This window comes from Hypanus sabinus, chromosome 13, assembly GCF_030144855.1.
Source record: "Hypanus sabinus isolate sHypSab1 chromosome 13, sHypSab1.hap1, whole genome shotgun sequence".
NCBI lineage: Eukaryota > Metazoa > Chordata > Chondrichthyes > Myliobatiformes > Dasyatidae > Hypanus > Hypanus sabinus.
Window position 1 is genome coordinate 21580608 of NC_082718.1, and position 27018 is coordinate 21607625.

The 27018-nt window shown below is 43.0% G+C and overlaps 1 protein-coding gene across 1 annotated transcript in view; it reads right to left on the reverse strand.

Moving 5' to 3' along the window:
- dhtkd1 (dehydrogenase E1 and transketolase domain containing 1) overlaps nt 1-26536 on the reverse strand; it is a 63334-nt gene extending 36798 nt beyond the window's left edge. Inside the window, exons 1-5 of the mRNA XM_059987298.1 lie at nt 26246-26536; nt 18179-18334; nt 14326-14537; nt 10264-10458; nt 7450-7719 (exon numbers count right to left, since the gene is read on the reverse strand). Of these exons, the coding sequence (XP_059843281.1) occupies nt 7450-7719; nt 10264-10458; nt 14326-14537; nt 18179-18334; nt 26246-26411 (999 nt within the window). The 5' untranslated portion in view covers nt 26412-26536. The remainder of the gene's footprint in view (nt 1-7449; nt 7720-10263; nt 10459-14325; nt 14538-18178; nt 18335-26245) is intronic.
- Between the last annotated feature and the right edge of the window lie 482 nt (nt 26537-27018).

The window sequence follows — 27018 nt, forward strand, 5'->3', positions numbered from 1 at the left end:
CACAGTGTCACCTAGAAGGCGTCGGGGGCCAGTCGACAGATGATATTGGTGGGCGGGGGGGGGGGGGGTGAGTATATTTGCATATATATGCATTTTCTGCATCATTGTATTTTCACTTGTTTGTTGTATGCATCAAGCCACTGCATCGCAGGTGAGGGGAAGGGGGTTAGGCCTCGGGACTCTTTTATTACATGATTGTGATCTTGTGTGTGCTTACTGTGTGTGACTGTTGGTAACCTGTCTTTGCACCTTTACCTGTAGTAATCCTGTCACGTTCAGCTGTATTCACAAGTATTACATTTATGGTTAAATGACAATTAAACTTGAATTCAATTCAATATTCTAGTTTTCTTAAAATCTAACATTGCACCTTCCTTCCTTTCCACCGACACAAGCGGCAAGTTTACCTTTAGGGAATCCTGCAAAAGGACCCTCAAGTTCCTTTGCACCTTGGATTTTTTAAATTTCTCCCCATTTAGAAAATAGACTATGCCTTAATTCCTTCTACCAAAGTGCATGACCATACACTTCCCAACACTGTATTCCATCTGCCACTCCTTTACCCATTCTCCTAATCTGCCCAACTCCTTCTGCACACTCCCTACTTCCTCAAAACTACCTGCCCTCCACCCATCCACAAACCTGGCCACAAAGCTATCAATTCCCTTATCCAAGTCATTGACACATAACATGAAAAGCAGTCCCAATACAGACCCCAGGGGAACACCACTTGTCACTGGCAACCAACCAGAATAAACCCCCTTTATTCTGACTCTTTGCCTCCTGCCAGTCAGCCAATCTTCTATCCATGCTAGGATCTTTCCTTCCATACCGTGGGCCTTATCTTGTTGAGCAGCCTCATGTGCAACACTTTGTCAAAGGCCTTCTCAAAATCCAAATAAACACCATCCACTGACTCTCCTTTCTCAATCCTGGCTATTATTTCCTCAAAGAATTCCAACAGATGTTGTCAGGTAAGATTTTCCCAAAAGGAAATCATGCTGACTTTGGCCTATTTTACCCATGTGCCTTCAAGTACCCCAAAACCTCATCTTTAATAAAAGACTCCAACATCTTTCCAACCTGAAGTCAGGCCAACTAGCCTATAATTCCCTTTCTTATGTCTCTCTCCATTCTTAAAGAGTGACATGGCATTTGCAATTTTCCAGTCCTCTGGAACCATTCCAGAAGATCATTACTAATATCTCCACAATCTCTTTAGCTATCTATTTCAGAGCCCTGGGGTATAGTCCATCAGGTCCAGGTGTCTTATCTACCTTTAGACTTTTCAGTTTCCCAAGCATCTTCTCCTTAGTAAAAGCAACTACACTCACTTCTGCCCCCAACACTTCAAAATTATGGCATACTGCTAAAGTGTTACACAGTGAAAAATGCACAAAAATTTATTAAGTTTGTCTGCCAGTTTTTTTTTGTCCCTTTACTATCTTTCCAGTAGTCCAATATCCGCTCTCATCTCTCTTTTACTCTTTTATATATCTGAAAAAAACTTTTGGTATTATCCGATACTTTTGGCTAGCTTACCTTCATATTTCTTCTTTTCTATCCTTAACAGTTTTTTTCAGTTGCCTTCTTTTGGTTTTTGAAAGTTTCCAATCCTCTAACTTCCCATTAATTTTAGCTGTATCATATACTCTCTCTTTTACTTTCATGCTGTCTTTGACTTCACTTGTCACCAACTGTTGCCTCATCCTCCCTTTAGAATACTTAATCTTAGGGATTTCCGGATTCTATCCTGTACCTTCCGCATTGACAGCAGAAACTTCCTGTTCTGCTGTCATCCCTGCTAGTATCTGTTGGATATTTAACATTTCCGTAATATTTGAGTAATATTGTAAATATATTGCTTGATTAAGCAATCTTTGTTGTTTATATATTTCATTATGGGTTATATATAAAAGTATGTGAATAGCATACATCATTATGCCACCAGGACATCAGTGCACACTTCACTGAAGTAAAAACAAAACTAGGGTACACATATTATTCCCAGCTCCAGTGTTTTTCTTTCGATTAGTTTTATGTTTTGAAGTTACTAAACATAAAAGTGTTCCCTTCGAATCAACTTTGGCCAGCTCTTCTCTCATGCCTACGTAATTCCCTTTACTCCACTGTAATACTGATATATCCTACTTCAGCTTCTCCCTCTCAAATTGATGGTGAATTCTATCATATTATGATCACTGGCTCCTAAAAGTTCCTTTACATTAAGTTCCCTAATCAAATCTGATTCATTACATAGCACTCAATCCAGAATTCCCTTTCTCTGAACAAGTTCAACCACAAGCTGCTTTAAGAAGCTATCTCATAAGCATTCTACAGAATTCTTTACTTGGGATCCAGCACCAAATTGATTTACCTGCATATTGAAATCCCCCATGACTACTGTAACATTGCCCTTATAACATACCTTTTCTATTTTCGATTGAAATTTATATCCCACTACCTGTCTATAGTTCAGGGACCTGTATATACTGTAACTGCCATTAGGGTCTTTTTAACCTTGTTGTTTCTTAGCTCTACCTACAAGGATTCTACATTTTCTGATCCCATGTCACCTTTTCCTAAGGATTTGATTTCATTTTTTACCAACAGAGCCAACCCACCTCCTCTGCCTACCTGCCTGTCCTTTCAATACAACATGTCCCCTTGGGTATTAAGCTCCGAACTATGATCTTCTTTCAGCTACAGCTCAGTGATGCCCTCAACATATGTCAATTTCCAACTGCACTACAAGATTATCTACATTATTTCATATACTGCATACATTCAATTAAGACACCTTCTGTCCTGTGTTCACCACCCTTTCATGATTTTGCCTTTGTGTTACACTTCACCTCATCCCACTGATTGCAATTCTGCCCTGTCCATCCTCACATTCTCACTACACACTGCAGAAAGTTGTATACCAACTACCCCATCCTCAACCCTATTACATCAGTTCCCATCTCCCCCCACCCCCCGCCAAATTAGTTTAAACCCTTCTGAATAGCTCCAGCAAACCTGGCTGCAGGGATATTAGTCTCCCTTGGGTTCAGGTATAGCCTGTCCTTTTTCTGCAGGTCATACCTCCCCCAGAAGTGATCTCAATGATCCAGAAATCTGAAACCCTGCTCCCTGCCCCATTTCCACAGCCACTCATTCATCTGTACCATCGTCCCATTCCTGCCCCAGCTAGTACACGGCACTGGGAGTAACACTGAGATTACTATCTTGCAGAACCTGTTCTTCAGCCTCTTTCATAACACCCTGTACTAGGACCTCCTCCTCCTCCCCCCTTTTAAAGTATAATTATGAATGCAGAATTAATCTAACAGCATCCACACCACACAAGCAAATAAAAAAAATATTGAGTACAATTATCTACAATGCCTGCCAAAAAAGGGCTGGAGGAACTCAGCAGGTCAGCCTGCATCTGTCGGTGGAAATGGACAGTCACTGTTTGGTGTTGAGACCTCTCCAGATCAAGGGTCTCAGACCAAAGCGTTGACTGCCCCTTTCTCTCCACCGATGCTCCCAACCCGCTGAGCAGTTTACTCTCCACTGCAGGTCCCAGCATTGAGAGTCTTTTGTATCTCCACCTGCAGTAGGTGCTTGACTTTAACAATATGTACTGATTGAGTCAGATCCATTCATTCATCATTGAAATGCAACAACCAACACAACCCAAGGATGTAGTGGAGGCAGCTACAAGTGTTACCCCACATTCTGGAGCCAACATAACGATGTTCATCAGAATAACAGCAAAAGAAGCTCACGAAAACCCCCAAACGTGCACGCCACGACCACATGCTCCCTCTCCAAGGACAGCTGGGCATGGATGTATCCTCGGAAAAGGGGCAGGTAGTCAGCCTACCCTTTTATAGACAATAGACAATAGGTGCAGAAATAGACCATTCGGCCCCTCGAGTCTGCACCGCCATTCTGAGATCATGGCTGATCATTCACAATCAATACCCAGTCCCTGCCTTGTCCCCATATCCCTTGATTCCCCTATCCATCAGATATCTATCCAGCTCCTTCTTGAAAGTATCCAGAGAATTGGCCTCCACCGTCTTCCGAGGCAGTGCATTCCACACCTCCACAACTCTCTGGGAGAAGAAGCTCTTCCTCAACTCTATTTTAAATAACTGACCTCTTATTCTCAATCCATGCCCTCTGTACTGGACTCTCCCAACATCTGGAACATATTTCCTGCCTCAATCCTATCAAATCCTTTAATTATCTTAAACGTTTCAATCAGATCCCCTCTCAATCTCCTCAATTCCAGCGTGTACAAGCCCAATCTCTCCAATCTCTCTGCGTAAGACAGCCCTGCCATCCCAGGAATCAACCTAGTGAATCTACGCTGCACTTCCTCAATTGCCAGAATGTCCTTCCTTAAACCTGGAGACCAAAACTGTACACAATATTCCAGGTGTGGTCTCATCAGGGCCCTGTACAAATGCAAAAGAACATCCTTGCTCTTGTATTCAATTCCCCTTGTAACAAAGGCCAACATTCCATTTGCCCTCTTCACTGCCTGTTGCACTTGCTCATTCACCTTCATTGACTGGTGAACTAGGACTCCTAGGTCTCTTTGCATTTCTCCCTTACCTAACTCGACACCGTTCAGACAATACTCTGCCCTCTTGTTCCTGCTTCCAAAGTGGATAACTTCACATTTATTCACATTGAATGACATCTGCCAAGTATCTGCCCACTCACTCAGCCTATCCAAGTCTCCCTGTATTCTCCTAACGTCCTCTTCGCATGTCACACTGCCACCCAGTTTAGTATCGTCAGCAAACTTGCTGATATAGATTTCAATGCCCTCATCTAAATCATTGACATAAATCGTAAAGAGCTGTGGTCCCAATACAGAGCCCTGTGGTACCCCACTAGTCACCTCCAGCCAGTCTGAGAAACACCCATTCACTGCTACCCTTTGCTTTCTATCTGCCAACCAGTTTTCTATCCATGTTGAAACCCTGCCCCCAATGCCATGAGCTCTCATTTTACTCACCAATCTCCTATGTGGCACCTTATCGAACGCCTTCTGAAAATCTAGGTACACAACATCTACTGGCTTACCCTCGTCTAACATCCTTGTTACACCCTCAAAAAACTCCAACAGATTAGTCAAGCATGATTTGCCCTTGGTAAATCCATGCTGGCTCGGCCTAATCCTATTTCTGCCATCTAGATGTGCCACTATTTCGTCCTTGATAATGGACTCAAGCATCTTCCCCACGACTGACGTTAGGCTAACAGGGCGATAGTTCTCCGTTTTCTCCTTCCCTCCCTTCTTGAAAAGTGGGACAACATTAGCCACTCTCCAATCTTCAGGAACTGATCCTGAATCTAAGGAACATTGGAAAATGATTACCAATGCATCCGCAATTTCCTGAGCCACCTCTTTTAGAACCCTCGGATGCAGACCATCTGGACCCGGGGATTTATTAGCCTTCAGTCCTACCAGTCTACTCATCACAGTTTCTTTCCTAATGTCAATCTGTCTCAATTCCTCTGATATCTTATGACCCTGGCCCATCCATACATCTGGGAGATTGCTTGTGTCCTCCCTGGTGAAGACAGATCTAAAGTATGCATTAAATTCTGTTGCCATTTCCCTGTTTCCCATAACAATTTCTCCCAATTCATTCTTCAAGGGGCCAACATTGTTCTTAACTATCTTCTTTCTCTTCACATAGCTAAAAAAGCTTTTGCTATCCCCTTTTATATTCCTGGCTAGACTGAGCTCATACCTGATTTTTTCTCTCCGTATTGCTTTTTTAGTTAAGATCTGCTGTTCCTTAAAACTTTCCCAATCATCTGTATTCCCACTCATCTTAGCCCTGTCATACTTTTTTCTTTAATGCTATACAATCTCTGACTTCCTTTGTCAACCACTGTGGCCCCTTCCCCCTCTTTGAATCCTTCCTTCTCATTGGAATGAACTGCATTTGCATCTTTTGTATTATGCCCAAGAATATCTCTCTTTCACCCTTCAACCCCAGGACAGGTCACTTCTGGGCCACTGTTGGACTCATGGATCACAAACATCAGGCTTTTGGCTTATGATGTTGTGCTGAATTAATTAAACTAGTGATTAATTGCTTAACTAAACTAATCCCTTCTGCCAACACAAGGTCCATATCCCAATACTCTCCGCACATTTGTGTACCTATCTCTGCCTCTTAAACACCTCTATCATACTTGCCTCCAACGTCACCCCTGGTGGCACATTCCAGACACCCACCATTCTCTGCGTAAAAACCTCCCCCCCCCCACCTTAGATGGATGCCCTCTCGTATTAGACATTTTAACCTTGAGAAAAAGATACACACTGCCTCTTGTAATCTTATAAACCGTAATCAGCTCTGCCCTCAGCCTCTGCCACTCGAGAGAAAACAACTCAAATCTGTCCACTCTCCTTATAGCACATGCACTCTGATCCAGGGGCGTCCCTTTAAACCTCTTCTGCACCCTCTCCAAATCCTCCACACCCTTCCTCAAATGGGCCAAACAAAATTGAAGACAGTACTGCAGATGTGGCCTAAATTGAGATTTATAAAGTTGCGACATAACTTCCTGACTCTTGAAATCAATGCCTCAAATAGCAAAGACAAATGTCCCATGTGCCTTCTTTACCTGCCTATCAACTTATGAGGCCACTTTCAGGGAGCTATGGACACGGACCCCTAGATCCCTCTGCACCTTAAGGGTTGTGCCAATAACAGTGTAGTGTCTCTTTACAATTTGTAGAATTCAAATTGAGTTCAGAACAAACTTCCTCATTGTTACAAGCTGACGTCAAGAGGGAGGTCATTTGGCAAAGAATGAATGCTCTCTGATCAAAAGTTTTCATTATTTTTATACTATTTCTTATTGACTTTCTCCTCCTCTATCTCTATCCTGCACACGTTGTGTTTACACAGAATGAGGTAGATAAGCCTTTTGCAGTGTAAGGCTTCAGGATCCAAGTTCGAATGCAGTGTGTGTAGTTCCACTTTTACCTTAAACAAAGATCATAAACATGAACATTATTGGTCACGTGTACGTCAAAACAATGAAATGTGTTGTTTGTGCTAATGATCAACACGATCTGAGAATGTGCTGGGGAGCAGTCCGCAAGTGTCACTCTGCTTCCGGCACCTACACAGTAGGCTCGCAACTCACTGACCTTATCTGTGCGTCTTTGGAATATGGGAGGAAACAGGAACACCCAGAGGAAACCCATGCAATCGCAGGAAGAACGTAGATAGCAGAGGGACTAAGCCCGGATCACCAGCACTGTAAAGCGTCACACTAGCTGCTATGGTATTATGCTGCCTTTATTCACTGATGTTCTGCTTGGGATGTTTCCACGTCAGCAATTTATATTTCATTATTTTTAAACATTCACTATGACCACTGTGGAATCATTAGGTGCACGCAGACATTGCTGACCTGTACACAAATGGCTTTGTCGCCGGGCCGTGCAGAAACACTCGGTGAATAATCGCCATCTTGCCGAGACTGCTGCCTGCCTCGAGTTTTGCCGACGGCAACCGGATTGATGGCCTCCAGGTGCGAAGGGTTGGGGAGCATGGTGACGTGCAGCGGCTGGTCAAGGCCAAAATCCAGGTCCACGGAGGATGTGAGATGAGACAGGACATCTCCGCAGGCTGGAGAACCTTCTGGAAACTCGCTTAATCCACGCATTTTTCGAAACATCAACTGGAATCAAAACCAAATACAATATTTGCAACTGAATGGTAATTTTCCAATGAAACCCATCGTTTGATTTTATTTATGTTTATTTTTATTTAGAGATACAGCACAGTAACAGGCTCTTCTAGCCCAATTACACCCATGTGACTAATTAACCTACTAACCCATATGCCTTTGAAATGTGCAAGGAAACCAACAAGGTCACGGGGAGAACGTACGAACACAGTACCGACAACGGCGTGATGGAACCCAGGTTTCTGGCACTCTACCAGCTTCACAACAACTGCTAAGCTGCTGTGCTGCCTCACATGGCTGCAGAAATTAGAATTAAAATGGGAAAGTTCGCAATTCAAATGCTAAAATAAAAGCCACTTTCAACTAACAAAGAAAACCAACTGAAACGGGGCTTCTGAAATAGGAGATGTTATATTGAACATGCAGGTGTTGTTTCATGCACTTATTTAACAGCTTGCGACATTCTGCACACATTTTCACAGATTAGTAAACAGATTTCAAATGAGAATCATAGAATTCATACAGCCTAGACCATGCCCTTCAGTCCACTTGGACCATACTAACCTAAATTCCCATCCAAGATAGCCCAATTTGCCTGCAATTAACCCGCATCCCTACAAGCCGTACCTATCTGTGCACCAGTACTTTTTCCACAGCTGACAATGTCCTTGCCTCAACCACTTCCTCTGGAAGTTCGTTCCACTTTATAGGTGAGATAGTTGCCCCTCAGGTTCCTATTAAATCTTTTCTCTCTCTCACCTTAAACCTATGCCCTCCAGTTAGTGGGGGGAAGACTGTATGCATTCACCCCATCTGTGCCTCTCATGACTTTTATACACTTCTCTAAGTCACCACTCATTGTTCTACTCTCTAATGTCAGAAGTCCCAACCAGCACAAGGTCTCTATAATCAGTCCCTCGAGTCCCAGCAACATTTTCATCTGCACCCGGCCCAGCTTAATGGCAGGGTGACCAAAACTGAACACAATATTCCAAATGCATCACTAACAATGTTTTATACAATGGTAACCTGACATTCCAGCTTCGATACTCAGTGCCTGCAATGATGAAGGTCAGCATGCCAAAAGCCTTCTTCACCACCTGGCTCTACCTGTAACTCCATTTTAAGGAGCCATGCATGTACTCCAGGATCTCTCTGTTCTACAAAATGCCCTAGGGTCCTACCGTTCACTGTGAAAGTCCAGAAACATAAGATATTAGAAGCAGAATTAGACTGTTTGGCCCATCGAGTCTGCTTCACCATTCCAATATGGTTGACTGATTATCTTCTCAACACCATTCTCTTGCCTTCTCCCTCACACCTTCGACACCATTACTAATCAAGAACCTTTCAATACGTCCAATAAATTAGCCTCCACAACTGTCTCTAGCAATGAATTCCACAGAGTCACCACCCTCTGGTTAAAGAAATTCCTCCTCACCTCCGTACTAAACGGACGTCCTTGTATTCTGAGGCTGTGCTCCCTGACCCTAGAATTCCGCATTGTAGGAAATATCTTTTCCACAGCCACTCAGTCTAGGCCACACAATATTACATATGTATGAGACTGCCCCTCATTTTCCTAAACTCCAGCGAGTACAGGCCTAGAGCCATCAAATGCTTCTTGTATATTAGCCCTTTCATTCCCAGGATAATTCTCATGAACCTCCTCTGACGCTCTCTAATGCCAGCACATCTTTTCTCAGATAAGGGGCCTAAAACTGCTCACAATGAACTCTGACCAGTGCTTAATAAAGCCTCAGCATTACATTCTTGCTTTCATACTCACCAACTGCATCTCAGTGTGGTATGGCAATTGTCCTGTATCTCAAAGCACCTCAGCGGGTGGTGAAAACTGCCCAGCAGATTATTAGCACCCAATTGCCCACCATTGAGAACATCTACCATAAATGCTGTCTGGGCAGGGTGAAAAGCATTATCAAGGATGCATCTCACCCTAACCATGGACTTTTTACTCTCCTCCCATCCGGTAGGCCCTACAGGAGCCTCAGCTCCCACACCAGCAGGCACAGGAAGAGCTTCTTCCCTGAGGCTGTGACACTGCTGAGCCTCACATCACAGCGCTAAGCAGTATTGCACCCACATTGTACTGTCTCAGTACTTTTATATTTGTGTGCTGTAGCACTTACTTCTTATTTGCAGTTATTTTGTAAATAACACTATTCTTTTGCACTTCTGGTTAGATGCTAACTGCATTTCATTGGTTTTGTATCTCTTCTCGGCACAATGACAATAAAATTGAACCTAATCTAATATTCTAGCCCTCTCAAAATGAAAGCTAACATTGCATTTTCCTTCCTTTTCACCAACTTAATCTATAGGGAATCCTGCAAGAGGACTCCCAAATCCACCTGCAGCTGATTTCTGAATTTGCTCTCCATTTGGAAGACAGTCTAGGCCTTTATTCCTTCGACCAAAGTCTATTACTATACACTGCCCCAGACATTTAACTCACTCTTGATGCGCATACAGTATCTCGACCACCTCTTTAAGGCTCTTTCATTATTACCTCACCTCAGGTGGAAACTGCAACAGCCCAGCAAGTAGGTTGAGGCGACCTCGATGGGGCATTCCCAGCACAACATCAGTCACTCCATTGAGTGCTGCCAGTCGGAACAATTCATTGAAGAATCCCATTATACTTTCTGCTCCCTCTCCACCATAGCGTTTCACAGTGGAGAACTTGGTGGCCAAAAAATGGTCGAATTCCTGAAGAATATAGAACAGGCACTGTTAATCTAATTATGTGCTCCACTTGCAAAAAGACACACACTCAGAATTATGAAGTGAATAAATCCAGGGAAGAAGAGAAAAGACAAATTTATTATCAAAATACACCTATGTTACCAGAGATTCATTTTTTTGCAGGCACTAAAGGGAAAATAAAGAAATAAAATAAAATTTACAAAAAAAAATACATAAATGAAGACTGCAAAACAACCAATGTGCAAAAGGAAACAAATTGTGCAAGCATAAAACATGCTGAGAACAGGAGTTGTAAATACTCCTTGAAAGCACGTCTGTAGGCTGTAGAATCAGTTCATAGTAGTGGTTACTCATGCCATTTCAAGAGCTCAATATGGTTGTAGGGTAATAACTCTTCCTGACAAGGTGGATCTAAGGCTTCTGTACCTCCCGGCTGATTGTAGAACCGAGAAGAGCTGGCGGGGGTCTTTGATAATGGATGCTACTTTCTTGTGGCAGCGCTCCATTTAAATTTGCTGAATGGTACAGAGGGGTTTGCTTGTGATGGACTGAGCTATATCCACTACTTTCTGCAGACTTTTCCATTCCTGGGCATTCATGTTTCCCTACCAAGCTATGATGCAACCAGTCAGGATACTGTTAGAATACAAATTTCTACTATTATCAACATTAGAAAATGAAAGTACTATATATTGAAACTCTCCTTGAAATTATGCAGGGCAAGTCATCCAATAGAAATCAGGCAGTTTATGGTATCTAGAAATGCCAATATCACCGGCCTCCAAACTGCCTTTAAGTGTGGCTTCCTGGACCACTTGAGTATCAACCATAAAATGGTTGGTCTGGAGTCACTGGGGCACATCTCTCTGTGTGAAGGTAATTTGGGTTTTAATATAATCTGGATTCTGTTTTGCTTTCTATCACCCGAGTTAAAGTGCAGTTTATTCCCATCTACACAAGAGCACGCGCGCACGAGTGTGGTGACAAACCTACCTGCAGGAGCATCACAGGCATACAGCACCATATATGCAGCATTCACCAGACTGCTGTTGCTGCAGGAGTGATTTCTCCCTCTCTCTCCCTCGCACATGAGAGAGAGCCTGTCCGAGATGACAAAGTGTCGGGATGGTGGGTAACGTTTGATGGCCTCTAGATCATGGTCTCTTTGGGGACTTTGCTAATGGAGCAAGTTGTGGGGGGGGGGGGGGAGAGGGTCGTTGCTTTTGCTCCTGCCCTACGAGGGAGGGGGAGGGGCTTTGGGGTTCTAACATTTCTGTCATTCATTCTTCATTTTTTTTCCTGTTTTGTGGATGTCTGCAAAGAGTAAGAGTTCCAGGCTGTGTACTGTATACATTCTCTGATATTAATTTGAACCTTTTAAACCATTTTTAACCATACCCATTTTTTTAAAATGTGAATGATACAATTAGAATAATTTAGTGCAAAGTGATCAAAGTGTTCCTAGACTGAGGAAATGATTAGGATTTTGCTGGTTGGTTCAAGAGCTGAATGGTTGAAGGGAATAGCTGTTCCTCAACCTGGAGAGGTGGGAACTGAGGCTCCTTATGTATTGGTATTGGCCTGGGAATTAGCTTATTATTGTCACATTTACTGAGAGACAAAATCAATTTTGTTTGTGTGCCATCTACAGAGATGATTCCATTAATAATATTGGACAACAAAGATTTTGCTTCCTGAATACTTTTGAATGCATCTTATTGATTTAGGGATGCTGATCATGAAAATCACCATGACGTTCCCTTGTAATGCAATATGCTGTTTTTAAAATCACCTATATTTGTTATTTCAATTCATAATTCGAGTCAGAATAACTGATACCAAGATTAAGCAAGGCACTTTTGTTGGTTCCCAAATCAAAAAGGTCATCAATGACAGGCAATTTGAAGAACTTCTAGAGGGACTGAAGAAAATTGCAAGAAAGCCATTCAAGGATGTTTTTGAAAACTTTCTTGGCAACTTCTGGGCACCAAACTAGGCGCAACTGGTTGACAACATGTTTCAAGCATACAAAACAATGAAGTGCAACATGTCACTAAAGATTCATTTTCTGCATTCCTATTTAGACTTCTTCCCTGCAAGTTCTGGCACTGTCAGTGATGAGCATGCTGAAAGGTTTCACCAGGACTTTGCAGTCATGAATTAATGACATCAGGGCACTGGAATCCATCAATGCTGGCTGAATATTGTTGGACACTTAATTGAGAAGCCCCAAATCCTGAGTATAAATGAAAATAATCAACAAACCATTTTTGGCTTAGTTGAACTGTTGCAAAACATCAGCAATTAAATACATTCTATTCAACTAAAGTTAATTTCTTGTTTCTCCAAATACCTACATGATACACATGATACAAGTAGTCTGAAATTATATTTGTATTCACCCTCAAGTGGTCTACCAAAAGTAAAAAAAAACTGAGGAAGCAACACTTTAAAAAAAAATTGTTGTCCAGTGTAATTTGTTGCATAGAATGGATACAAACACCAAGAAAATAAAGTGCATAAAAACTATAAAAAGGATAGTAGTACCAATAAAAAGGTGATACAAAGGAAAACAGAGTTCAGAATATGCATTCAGAAGCCATTTTATTAGGCACACCTGTATACCTGCTCATTCATGCAAATATCTAATCAGCCAATCATGTGGCAGCAACTCAATACATAAAAATATGCAGACAAGGTCAAGAGGTTCAGTTGTTGTTCAGACCAATCATCAGTATGAGGAAGAAATTTAATCCAGGCGACTTTGACCATGGAATGATTGTTGGAGCCAGAAGGAGTGGTTTGAGGATCCCAGAAGCTGCTGATCTCCTGGGATTTTCACACACAACATTCTCTGTAAACTCTAGTGCTGGTGTGAAGAGCAGTTCTGTGGGTAAAAATGCTTTGCTAATGAGAGAGGCCACAGGAGAATGGACAGACTAGTACTAGCTGCCAGGAAGGTGACAGTGGTGTGTAGAGGTGTATCTCTGAATGCATAACACATCAGATCTTGAAGTGGACGGGTTACAACAGCAGAAGACCATACCAGGTTCCCATCCTGTACTTTATTAAATGGCCATTGAGTGAAATGTTGCAGTTACTGAGAAAGTGCAGTGCAGGTAGACAAATAAAGAACCATGACAAGCTAGACTGGGAGATCAAGTGTCGTGTTCAACCTTTAGTGTACAAGAGATTGTGATAACAGCAGGGTTAAGTGTGTCAACTTAGGCTTTTGTATCTTCTACCACTGGGAAGGTAAGACAGCAAGTTACCCCAAATCTGTTTTGTAGATTTAGACTCAAAACATAAATAAACTACAAAATCCTCAGACAAAGCAGCAGAATTGGACACTGTCAAAGATGTAATGATTTACATTGGAAAGTGATTTCCGAGGACTTTGCCAGGATTCGAGTATACGGAAGAGCTTGGACTTTATTCCATGGAATGCAAGGAGATTGAGGGATCATCTTATGGAAGTGTACAAGATCACAAAGGACATAGAGGGGTGAACACACAGACTTTCTTCCAGGTATAGGGAATCAAGAACTAGAGGACATTGTTTTAGAGCAAGATGGGAGTGGTTTAATAGAAACATGAGGGTCAAGTTTCTCCACACAGTATATGGAATGAGCTGTCAGAGGAAGTGGTTGAAGCAGGTCCATTAACACATTGGAAAGGTACTTAGGCAAGTATATAGGAAAGGCTTAGAGGGATATGAGTCAAATGTGGGTAAATGTGACCAGCTCTATCAGGCAACTTGGTTAGCATGGAAGAGTTGGGCTGAAGGGTCTATTTCCATATTGTATGACTCTAACCAGAAACCCTCAGCAGAGTTAACATCCGGTCAGATGTTAAACACCCCAACCTTACCTGAGACTCCAGCATCAATTTTGCTAAAAGCCTCTTCTCTTCTTGTGTTAAAGTTTCGCGCCTGATTTCTTCGAACCTTTGAGCGAACCATTCCCTCTCAGCCATAGTCTCCAATTGACTGATCTCAATTGACACATGTCCACAGTACACATTATCCAGGTAGGCCAACACCTCATCTAGAGTAGCTTCATCCTTCCCAAAGGTCAACAAATCTGGAAATCATTTTATATTAAATGTTAGTGTTTATTCTTTTATAACAATTTCTCGTAGAGTTGGATAAAATTATGAGAGGCATTAGCAGAATAGACAGCCAGCACTTTCTCCCACCCCCACCCCCCACAAGGGCAGCAATGGTTATCTGTTTAAGCTGAGTTAAGGGAAGTTTAGGGGAGATGTCAGAGGTAGTTTTTATTTGTTTAACATGGAGAATGCACTGCCAGTGATAGGTGGTAGAGGCTGAAGTAATGGAAACATTTAAAAGATTCAGGGATAGGCACATGATTGTTAAGGCTGATTTATACTTCTGCGTAGGCTCTACGCAGCAGCCTACGCAAGTGGCCTACAACGTTGTGAGGATTTATACCTGTGCGTTGGTGTGTCTGCGTTGCTCTGCAATCACTGCCAAAATGCTAGTTGGCGGTGGGGTTTCAATACCACTGTGTTGACTTTCTTTGTGTACTTCAAACACTGGCGACTGAAACTGAGCGCATCATGTTGGAGTTGAACAAGGGTTACTTTTATTGAAATTACTGCAACGCAGAAAAGAGAGAAGACGTCGGAGGAGATGGTGCACGACCATTCAATGATCGAAGCAGGAGGGTGAATTTTCTGTGCTCAATTCGAAAATGGCGAAGAAGCAGCAACAGCTGGAAATGTGTAGGAGGAAATGTGATGCTACCAAGTGGACCAATCACAGTTGTTGCGGTCTGCGTTGCCGCGATGTGTAGTTACATTTTTGGGGAGGTGCGCGTCAGGCTACAACATAGGGTATGCAGCTACACCATACCTACGGCATAGATTCAACGCAGAAGTATAAATTGGCCTTCAAGTAAGGGCTATGTATGAGAGAAGGGTCTGTGGATCATGTTTATATAAGGACGCATGGTAGTGTTGTGGTTAATGCAACTCTTTACAACACCAGCAATCAGAATATTGGGGTTCAATTTCCGCCACTGTCTATAAGGAATTTGAACGTTCTGGTGATGACATAGCATGTCCACAAATTACTAACCCTAACTCATATATATTTGGAATGTGGGAGGAAACCAGGGCATCTGGAGAAAACCCACACAGTTCAAGCTTTATATGGACAGTATTGGTGAAGTCATATCGAGTTCTAGAGTCGTCAAGCAATACAGATTAAAACTCTTGAACTCAACCAGTCCATGCCAACCATGCTGCCTACCCAGCTAGTCTCAATTTCCTGCAATTTCCCTCCATGTAAAGTGCTCCTTAAATGATACTGCTTCAACCACTTCCTCTAGCAGCCCATTTTATAAAATATTCACCACCCACTGTTGCTCCGTGGATCCCTTTTAAATATTTTCCCTCTCACCCTAAACTGTTGCCCCTCGTTTAGACTTCCTTGCTTTGAGACCCTAGGGTGACCATTAATACACCCTTGGCCAGTGTTTTACTGCTCATGTCAAACAGCACAGAAGACTTTCCAGGGTCAACCACATTGGTGGTATTTGGCATCATTTTTAAACAAGGACAGGCAAACACAGTAATGAGCAGTTAGTGACATTGCTTTACAGTGTCAGTAATCACCAATTGGGATATAATTCCTACCACTGCTTGCAAGGGGCTTCCACCTTCTCTCCATGATGGTGTGGGTTTGCTCCAGGTGCTCTGGATTCCTCCCACATTCCAAAGGCATATGGATTAGTAAGTTGTGGCCATGCTATTTTGGGGACAGAGGCGTGGTGGTACTTACAGGCTGCCCCCAGCATATCCTTATGGATCTGATTTGAAGCAAACAAGGCGTTTCACCCCAACCCTCCCCCCCAACGGATGTTTTCATTTTTTCTTTTAAAACATTGAATCAGTGGATTTAATTTGGTTATTTTTTGATACAAATTAACACTTCTGTTTCAAAGTGAAAACAGATCTCTACAAATTAATCTAAATTAATTACAAATATAAAAAACAAAATAATTGATTGCATAAGTATTCACCCCCTACAAGTGAGTATTTAGTAGATGCACCTATGGCAGCAATTACAGCCTTGAATCTGTGTGGATAGATCCTTATCAGCTTTGCACATCTGGACACTGCAATTTTTCCCTATTCTTCTTTACAAAACTGTTCAAGCTCTGTCAGATCGCACAGGAATCAGGAGTGAACAGCCCTTTTCAAGTCCATTTGGATTGAGGTCTGGACTCTGACTTGGCCACTCCATGACGTTAACTTTGTTGTTTCTAAGCCATCCCTATGTAACTTTGGCTTTATGCTTGGGTCATTGTCTTGCTGAACAAATCTTTTCCCAAGTCGCAGTTCTCTTGCAGACTGTGTCAGGTTTTCCTCCAGGATTTCCCTGTATTTTGCTGCATTCATTTTACCCTCCACCTTCACAAGCCTTCCAGGGCCTGCTGAAATGAAGCACCCCCACAGCATGATGCAGTCACCGCCATGCCTCACTGTAGGGATGGTGTGTTCTTGATGAGGTGCGGTGCTTGGCTTGGTTTACACCAAGCATAGTGTTTAGTCTGATGGCCAAAAAATTCAATTTTGGTTTTATCAGACCATAGAACCTTCTTCCAGCTGACTTCAGAGTGTCCCAAAAGCCTTCTGGTAAACTCTAGCTGAGATTTAATGAGATTTAAAAAAAACAGTAGCATTCTCTTTTCCACTCTCCCATAAAGCTGCAACTGGTGAAGCACCCAGGCAACAGTTGTTGTAAGTGCTGTCTCTCTCATCTCAGCCACTGAAGCTTGCAAATCCTCTGGAGTTGTCATAGATCTCTTGGTGGCCTTCCTCACTAGTCAGTTTTGAGGATGGCCTGCTCTAGGCAGATTTATAGCTGTGCCAATATTCTTTACATTCCTTGATGATTGACTTAACTGCACTCCAAGGGATTTTAGTGACTTGAAAAATTTTTGTATCCATCCCCTGACCTAAGCTTTTCAATAACCTTTTTGTGGAGCTGCTTCGAGTGTTCTTTTGTCTTCATGATGTATTTTTTGCCAGGATACTGACTCACCAGCAGTTGGACCTTCGATACAGGTGTATTTTTACTACAATCAATTGAAACACCTTGACAACACACAGTTCTCCAAAAACAGGTCTCCATTTAACTAATTATGTGAATTCAAAAACTAATTGGCTGCACCAATGATGATTTGCTGTGTCACATTAAAGGGGTGAATACGTATGCAATCAATTATTTTGTATTTTATATTTGTAATTAATTTAGATCACTTTGTAGAGATCTGTCTTCACTTTGACACAGAAGTCTTTTTTTCTGTTGATAGGTATCAAAAAAGCCTAATTGAATCACAGTCATTTAATGTTGTAAAACAATAAAACATGGAAACTTACAAAGGGTGAATACTTTTTATAGACATTGTATGTTTTGATATTTCAATGTACACGTGACAAATAAAGCTCATCCCATCTTCTTCTTTAATCTTTTGCTCCCCAGAGAACATCAGTGAATCAGATTGGTTTATCTTCACCAGCACCACCACAACCCGTTGAGCTCATTAATTGCAGACTTAACTAAATCTCCAACAATTAGGCACGACTCAAATCCCTGTCCCAATCCACTGTGTCAGTACACCCCGTCCCAGTCACTTGTCCCTTCTAAAACACAGCAGTAAAACAGTAGAGTGTGAATGTCATAAATAATTACCTTTCGTATAAATCAGATCATGACCCTGCAGTGATTCTGTTAAGATCTGAATTTCAGGAATAACTTCTTGCACATCTTGCCCCAGAGGGTTGATTTGAGCAGCTTTGTGACCATGTTCACGATAAGCCGTCACAAGCCGGAGCAGACCATGATCCACTGGAGAATAAAGAAAAAATGTTTTAAATAATTGGAGATTGAACTGGTAGGGATAACAGAATAAAGGCCAGAACACATTCAGAAGGTACTGGTTAGGCCGCACTATTAAGTGCGGTTCTGGTTAATCCATAACAGGAAAGATGTGGAGGAATTGTAGGGGGTTCAGAAGTAGTTTATTAGGATGCTACCTGAATTAGAGGATATAAGCTATAAGGAGAGGCTGGACAAGCCCAGGTCTCTGAAGCAGCAGAAACTGAGGGAAGAACTGATAAAAGTTTATAAAATCTAAAAAAAGAAAGATTTAAAGATTAGCCTTTTTTGCCAGATGTCCAGCAAAACATACAGTAAAACATGCTGCTTGCATCAATGAGTGACACAGTCCGAGGATGGTGTTGGGAGAAGACTGCAAGTGTGACCATGCTTCCAGCACCAACATGGGATGCCCAGAACTGATTAACCCGAACACGTACATCTTTGATGTCTTTGGAAACATGGGAGGAAACAGGAGCACCCAGAGGAAATGTAGAATGGGGAGAATGTACACACTTTACAGACAGCAATGGGAATTGAACCCTGATCTCTGCTACTATAAAGTGTTGTGCTAACCACTGCACATATAAAATATTTGGTAGTTGGAGTTTAAGCTGGCAAGAATAACAGACAAAAAGGGCAGAACATATTAAAAGGTACTGGTTAGGCCGCATTTAGGAGTATAGTGTATAGTCAGAAAGGATGTGAAGGCCTTGGAGAGGATGCAGAAGAGGTTCACCAGCATGCAGCCTGGATTAGAAGGTATGTGCTATAAGGAGAGGTTGGACAAACTTTTTTTCTTTTTTTCTCTCCGGGGCAGTAAGGCTGAGGGGTGACCTGATACTAGTTTATAAAATCTTGAGAGACACAGAAAGGCAGTCAGAATATTTCATGTGCAAGAGAAAACCTGCAGATACTGGAAATCCAAGCAACACGCACAAAATGCTGAAGGGACTCAGCAGACCAGGCCGTATCTATGGAAAAGAGTAAACAGTCAATGCATTGGGCTGAGGCCCTTCATCATGACTGGAGGAAAAACATAAGAAGTCGAATAAGGTGGTGGGAGGAGGGAAGAAATACAAGGTGATAGATGAAACTGGGAGCATGGGAGGGGAAAAGTAAAGAGCTTGAAAATCAGGGGAGGGGGGGCACCTGAGGAGGTGATGGGCAGATAAGGTGAGAGAGGGAAATGGTTATGGGGAATGGTGGGGGAGAGGCCATTACCAGAAGTTTGAGAAATCGATGTTCATGTCACCAGGTTGGAGGCTACCCAGATGGAATGTAAGGTGTTGCTCCTCTAACCGCAGCGTGGCCTCTTCACAGCAGTAGAGGAGGCCGTGAACTGACATGTCAGAATGGGAATGGGAAGTGGAATTAAAATGGGTGGCCACTGGGAGATCCCACTTTTTCTGGCAGACAGAGTGTAGGTGCTCGGCAAAGAGGTCTTTTTCCCCCAGAGTAGAAATATCGAACACTAGAGAGAAGTTTTAAAGTGACAGACCAGGTGTTTAAAGTGGATGTGTGGGGCAAGATATTTTCTGCACAGAATGCGGAGGGTGCCTGGAGCAGGCTGCCAGAGACATTGGTTGAAGCAGATACGATAGAGCTGTTCAAGAGGCTTTCAGACAGGTACATAAACATGCAGGAAATGGAGGGATATAGATTGTGTGTTGACAGAAGGGATTTAGTTGAATTTGGCCACGTGGTCAATACAGAATTTGTGGGCCAAAGAGCCTGTTCCTGTGCTATACAGTTCTTTGATGTAACGTACAAGAGTACAGCACAGTATGGGCCCTTCAGCCCACGCAGTTGTGCAGACCTATAGAAACCTCCTGTACAATCAACCTTCCTTCCTACAGATTCCATAACGTTCCATTCATCGAACATCCACGTGCCTATCGAAGAGTCTCTTAAAAATGTTATGTCTTCCTGTCCGATTAATACAACAGTTTTAACGAAGAACTAACATAGATATGAAAATTAATAAAGTTTTTGAACATTTACAGATCCAAGTTTATCTGTAAATGTTCCAGAGAAGCTTTAAAAGCCATTTCAGTTTCATTCTCTGGAGTGTAAAACCTGGAGAGAGATTAGACTCAGTCAACAGAAAAACCAGCTTCCTGTGGCTGAGGGTGAAAGTGATTGAGGTGAAATGAAGAAATGGAGGGAAGTTCCTCAGTCAAGGAGTCATTTCCCTGAAGCTTACAGTCTGAACAATGTAGAGGAGATGGAAACTATCATTACATTTAACAAAAAAAAACACCCAAACAGACTGAGAGAAGAAATTAGGATTTGTCCACATATCCTACTTTGCCATAATTTTATAAGTCTGTAAGATTAAATGGAGCTTTTAAGTCTCCTCTTCATACATCTCATCACTTTTGACCAGGAACAAAAGGGGTGTTTGCTTCCTTCCACCAGTCACCAGAAACTGACCTCTGTTTCAGCAAGACTAAGGAATTGATTGTGGACTTCTGGAAGGAGAAGTCAGGAGAACTCACACCAGTCCTCACTGAGGAGTCAGCAACTTCAAGCTCCTGGCTGTCAACATCTCAGAGGGTTTATCCCAGGCCAAACACATTAATGCAATTATGAAGAAGGCATTGCAGCAGCTAAGCCGGCCAGTGGTGTAGAGGCATCCGCTCCAGAAATCGAGGCGAGCGGTCCTGGGTTTGAATCCGGCTGGCTCCTTGCACGCTTTCCATCCAAACAGGGCTGGGCATTGAGTTAGCTCCTCGGCCTCGCAGAAAAACAGACAAATGCTAAAGAAACAGCAAGGTTGCGGCCTGATGCAGCAGAAGGTGCGGGGAGGAACAGCAGCAGCAGCTATGCTTCATTTGGAGTTTGAGGAGATCTGCTCTGTCAGCAGCCTCTCTAGCACATTTTTATTGATGTACCACGGAGAGCATTCTGACTGGTGTGGAGGCCCCAATGCACAGGATCACCAGAGGCTGCAGAGGGCTGATGATTCATACACCTCCGTCACAGGCACACCCTCCTACCATTAAGGACACCTTCCAGTAGCAGTGCCTCAAGAAGGTGCAGACATCACCGAGGATCCTTACCATCCGGGATATGCCCTCCTTTCATTGTTACCACCAGGGAAAAGATAGGGGAGCCCAAAAACGCACACTCAACAAGTCCAAAAGAAGTATTTTCCCCTCAGTCATCAGATTTCTGAACAGTCCGTGAATTCACAAACACCGTCTCATTATTCTTTACATATGGCACAATAACTTATAGTAATTTTATATCTTTGCACTGCACTGCTGCAATAAAACACTTTTCACATCACCAAAACCTTCAGTCCATTCCTACTGTCCCAAAACATTTGCTAATTCATTCTGCTTCCCTCTGCATTGCTTGTTTGTGCAACAAAGATTTCAATATTAATTTCAAATATTTATGGCTAACAGGAGGGAGCAGAGTTTTTAAAAGTGCTTGGAAATAGGTACCAAGGGGATGTCAAGGGTAAGTTTTTCATACAGAGAGTGGCGGGTGCATGGAATGCACTGCCAGCAGCAGAGATGGAAGCAGATGCAATAGGGTCTTTTAAGAGCCCCTTAGAGAGGTACACGGAGCTCAGAAAAATAGAGGGCTATGCGCTAGGGAGATTCTAGGCACTCTCTACAGTAAGTTACATGGTAGGTACAACATTGTGGGCCGAAGGGCCTGTAACGTGCTGTGGATTTCTATGTCCAGTCAAGATGGCGCCAAGCTACAGTCTCATTTTAGGTCATGGCTCAGCCTGAAGTGTGTTGGGATGGCTCTTGGAACAGAGAGGGGAGTTAGGACGTCAGGCTGGGTTTTAAGGACAGGGATGAGGAGCAGTTAGAGGTCAGGGCAGAGTCCAGGTCCTCTGCTCTCCACTCAGGCCAGTGAGATTAATGCGTAATGAAGGATGTCTGTGGATATCAGGCTGTACAAGGTCAGAGGGTTTTAGGATTGAATATCTGTGCAAGCAGGAGACATACAGGTTGGTGAGTTGGCAAGCCCAGCGTGCTGGGTCAATACTGAAGATCGAAGCTCAAAGATTGATTGGAAATCTGGAAGTCAGAATCTGAATGCTGGAGACCAGAGGCCTGTCCTATGGTGTGTATGTGGGTGGGTGCGAGCGGGGGACAAAATGGGCTTGCATTGTTACTGCAGTTTTGTTGTGTTCAGTGGTGTTCTACTGAACATTGTGGGCATGCAATATGTGGTGACACTTGTAGGCTGCCCCTAGAACATGCTAAGGTTATATTGGTCACATTTCACTATATGTTTCAATGCATACATGATAAATAATAAAATCTGTATCTCTTTCTTACCCCAGCTATAAACTCAATCATCTATAGCTTGGGCTTTGGCTTTCAACTAAGAATAACGCACATCGGTAACAGATTTACCAGCTGACAACTTAATGCTTAATGCTACTCATTGTAACACTGATGTAGGAGAAAAATGCTCCTGTTACACTACAGAAATCTTCAAGATTCTTGCTGTCAAACCAGAGGAAGACTTATACAATGAAGATGAGTGCACTGGGGAGTGTACAGAACAGAAGGACTTCGGAGTACAAGTGAAGAGTTTGTAGAAAGCAGTGTCACAGGTAGACAGGATGATGACTGTACTGAAGTAGAACAGGAACTTGGTGGAATGAGCTCACCAGCTCTTCAAAAACATTGCATGAAATAAAATCTAATTACCATCGATGCACCCGATGACTTCAAACTTTGCGGATGACAAGTAATTAGGAGGTAGTTTTTATAGTAAAGAGGATTGTTGTAGATTGATCAGTTAGGGAAGTGGGCCAAGGAATGGCAAATGGATTTCAACACAGATAAGTGTGGGGTGATGCATTTTGTACAGTCAAACCAGAGTAGGACCTAAGCTATGAACGGTAGGGCTTAGAGTGTAATGGAACAGTGGAACTGAAGAGTACAGATGCAAAGCTTGTTGAAAGTAGCAACCCAGGTAAGCAGGGTGATGAAAAAGATGTTCAGCACCCTGGCTTTCTTCAGTCTGGACAATGAGTATAAAGTTGGGATATTATATTGCAGCTGTACAAATCATTGGCAAGGTTGCACTTGGAGTACTGTACACAGTTTTAGTCACCCTTTTATAGGAAAGACATAGTTAAAAGTGCAGGAGTTATGAGAATGTTACCAGGACTCAAGGCCTGAGTTATAGGGAGAGGTTGGCCATGCTAGGTCTTTAATTCTTGGAGTGTAGGAGAATGAGGGGCATCCTTATTGAGGTGATAGGCATTGTTTGTTAGTTATGTGCTGTATCACATGGCATGGGCAATCATGGTCTTATCCATGACCATGAATGTTCTTGGCAAATTTTCCTACAGAGGTGTTTTTTCATTGCCTTCTTCTGGACAGTGTCTTTACAAAACATTAACAAAACTCTTCAGATACTGTGCACCTGGCATCAATGATCACATAACCAGGAGTTACTTGCGATATGTGCCAGCTGCTCATATGACCCTCCACCACCTGTTATATGCGCTTCATGTGATCCTGATCTGGGGGGGGCGGGTAGGTGGAGGTGCTACGCTAAGCTGGTGCTACACCTTGCTCAAGGGTAACCATGCAAGCTAGCGGGGGGAGGAGTGCCTTACACCTCCTTTGATAAAGATGCATCTCCACCCTGCCAGTTTCCAGCTAAACATACTCATCTCTTTTTTAATGGGACGTCATTTCATCCTGAGGTTGTGCCCTCTGATCTGATTTGAAATCCTTCGCTATTGAGGATATCCTATCCATGCCCACTCTATCTAGGCCTTTCCACGGTTAGGAGGTTTCCATGCAATTCCCCCTCTGTGACTCTCTGCCCAGAAATTTAAAGTTGTTCACCCCCTCCACCACCGATCCCTGAACATCACCTTCCTTTTCAATCCTGAAGACAACCAACAGTTCTTTGGTTTTACTGACCTGAGAGGGAGGGAGGAGAGGGGGGAGAGAGAGTATTGCTGAATCACCTCTCAACCAGGTGCCTCATTTCACTCATGTACAGTGAAAACCACTACCTGGATTTTGTCCAACAACGGTGACATCATCAGCGAGTTTGCATCTGGCATCAGAGCTGTGCCTTGCCACACACTTCCTTGACTGCCGCAAGCAGAGATTGAACAGCCACACAACACAGAGAAAGAGTATGTAATGCCTTCACTTAGCCATGGCATCCAAAGTTCAGAATAAATGTATTATCAAAGTACACGTATGTCACATATACTACCCTGAGATTCACTTTCTTACAGATATTCACAGTACAAAGAAATACAACAGAATTAATAAAAGACCACACACACAAAGATGGACGAACAACCAGTTTACAAAAGGCAATAGAGAGTGCAAATAAAAAGGAAAAAGAAAATAATAGGTAACAACTAATATTGAGAACAGGTTTGTAGAGCCCTTCCCTTCCCAGATTTATGCAAATGAACCTTCTCATGAAAAACAGACAAAGGCAATCTATTTCAGAGACAGATTATTAGACTGCTGTTTGGAAAATTTTGACTCCCACATTCTTGAATATTATACATGTTGTGCAGGCACAGATGATGCCATACATTTGTCAATTCTGCCTGTCTTTATCTGTCAACAGTGAAATTAAAAACTCAGGAAAGATGTGGTTAAACTGAAAGGAGTGCAGGAAAGATTAATGAAGATGTTATCAGGTCTAGATGGCCTAAGTTATAAGGAGAGCTTGACCAGGTGAGGACTTTTAAGAGAATGAGGGGGTGACCTTACAGAAGCGTTTAACAGTCTGAGAGACAAAGTTTGAAAAAATACAAAAAAAAATTAACAGTCTTTCGCCAGTGTGGAGAAGTTGAAAACTAGGTTTAGGGTGAGAGGTGAAAGATTTAAATTGGACCTAAGGGGAAGGCTTTTCATGAAGAGACCGGTTAGGATTTGGAATGAGCTGCCAGAGGAAGCGGCTGAGCAGGTAAATAGTATCATTTAGAAGCACTTGAATGGGTACATGGAAGGGTGGGGATTCAAAGAGTATGGGCAAATGCAGGAAGTTGGGACTGGCTGGATGGGCACAGTGATCAGCAAGGACTAGTTGGGCCAAAGGGCCTGTGTCCACACCACTCCATTGCACAACCCTTCCAAAAGGTGTCCATACACATGAAATACCAGGTCTGAGATCCCCAGTGCAAATTAATATGGAGTCATGGGGCACTATAAAACAGAAAATAGGCCCTTCAGCCCTTCTAGTCAATGACAAACTGTTAGTCTGCCTCATCTCACCAGGACCATAACCCTCCATACTCCTCCCATTTATGGACTAATCCAAACTTCTCTTAAGTGTTATAATCAAACCACAGGTGGCTCATTCCACATTCCTACCACCCTATGAGTGAAGAAGTACCCCTCCCAGGTTTCCTCATGAATAGTTCACTTTTCAACCTTCTGTCACGTCTAGTCTAGACTCCCCCGACCTCAGTGCTAGTATTTACTATATATCCCTCATAATTTCGTATACCTCAATCATATCTCCCCTCCATCTCCTTCGCTCCAAGTCCCCAACAACATTTTTGTAAATTTTCTCTGCACTCTTTCAGTCTCACTGATCTCCTCAATCTCATCTTTACCGTAGGCAGGTGGCCAGAATTGCACACACGATTCGACGTCGCTCCGCAGGTTGCTTGCCCCTTTAAAGCAATCAACATTTAGGGACAGCCTTCCTGGCTGAAGGCGCCGAGCGTTCACGACCCCTCTGGCGCACTAGCTCAGGAGATATGAATAGCAAAGGAATTTCGAAGGTTTTTCCAATGCCTCCAGCGACAACAAACAGGAACGATGATCTGTAGATTAACTCCATATATCTCCTACTCACCCCCCAAAAAAAAACAATGCAGCAGGTTTATAATTAACACTGACTAACCTCGAAGTGGGGGTTCTTCTCTTGGTAATGTATTAACAGTCTCTTCGCGTTGTGGTCTGTAGCCATAAACCCCCCTCGGAGCTCGATACCCGCGGCTCAGCCCGGGAAATGGACGCAGCCTCAGCGATGTCAGTTTCAGCATGACATTCAAGGCAGATCCCGACATGGTGCCTATCTTCCCGCCCCTATGAAGAAAACACCAAGACAATTTTAAATCCCGTCCTTTAACCCCGGCTATCTGGAGGACCCAAGCGGCTCCTCGCTCGGCGTCTACACGTCGGTCCCAACAAAGCTGAGACACCGCCTCCTAACAGTGATAGGATAGAACTAAGAGCATACGTTTCAAAGTAAAACACCCCCTCCGGTATTAATCTTTTCTCATCAGCAGTGAAATGGGCGCTGCAACGGGCCCCTGCCCACTAAGCACTCAGCAGGCCAGGTCGCTGCTTTGGAGGGAAATAAACAGTCGACTTTTGGGACCAAGACGGTTCTTCTACCACCTTCCTTTCCAGTACAGCCTGAAACATCCATTCCTGAGTTTCTCCAGCATTTGGTGTGTGTTGCTATGTAGCTTTTAAATGCATTTAAAGAGCAAACACGAGGAAATCTGCAGATGCTGGAAATTCAAGCAACACACACAAAATGCTGGTGGAACACAGCAGGCCAGGCAGCATCTATAAGGCGAAGCACTGTCGACGCTTCGGGCCGAGACTCTTCATCAGGACGTTAAATGCCCTACTCAGTCTAAATACACCACTGAGCAACTGGATGTT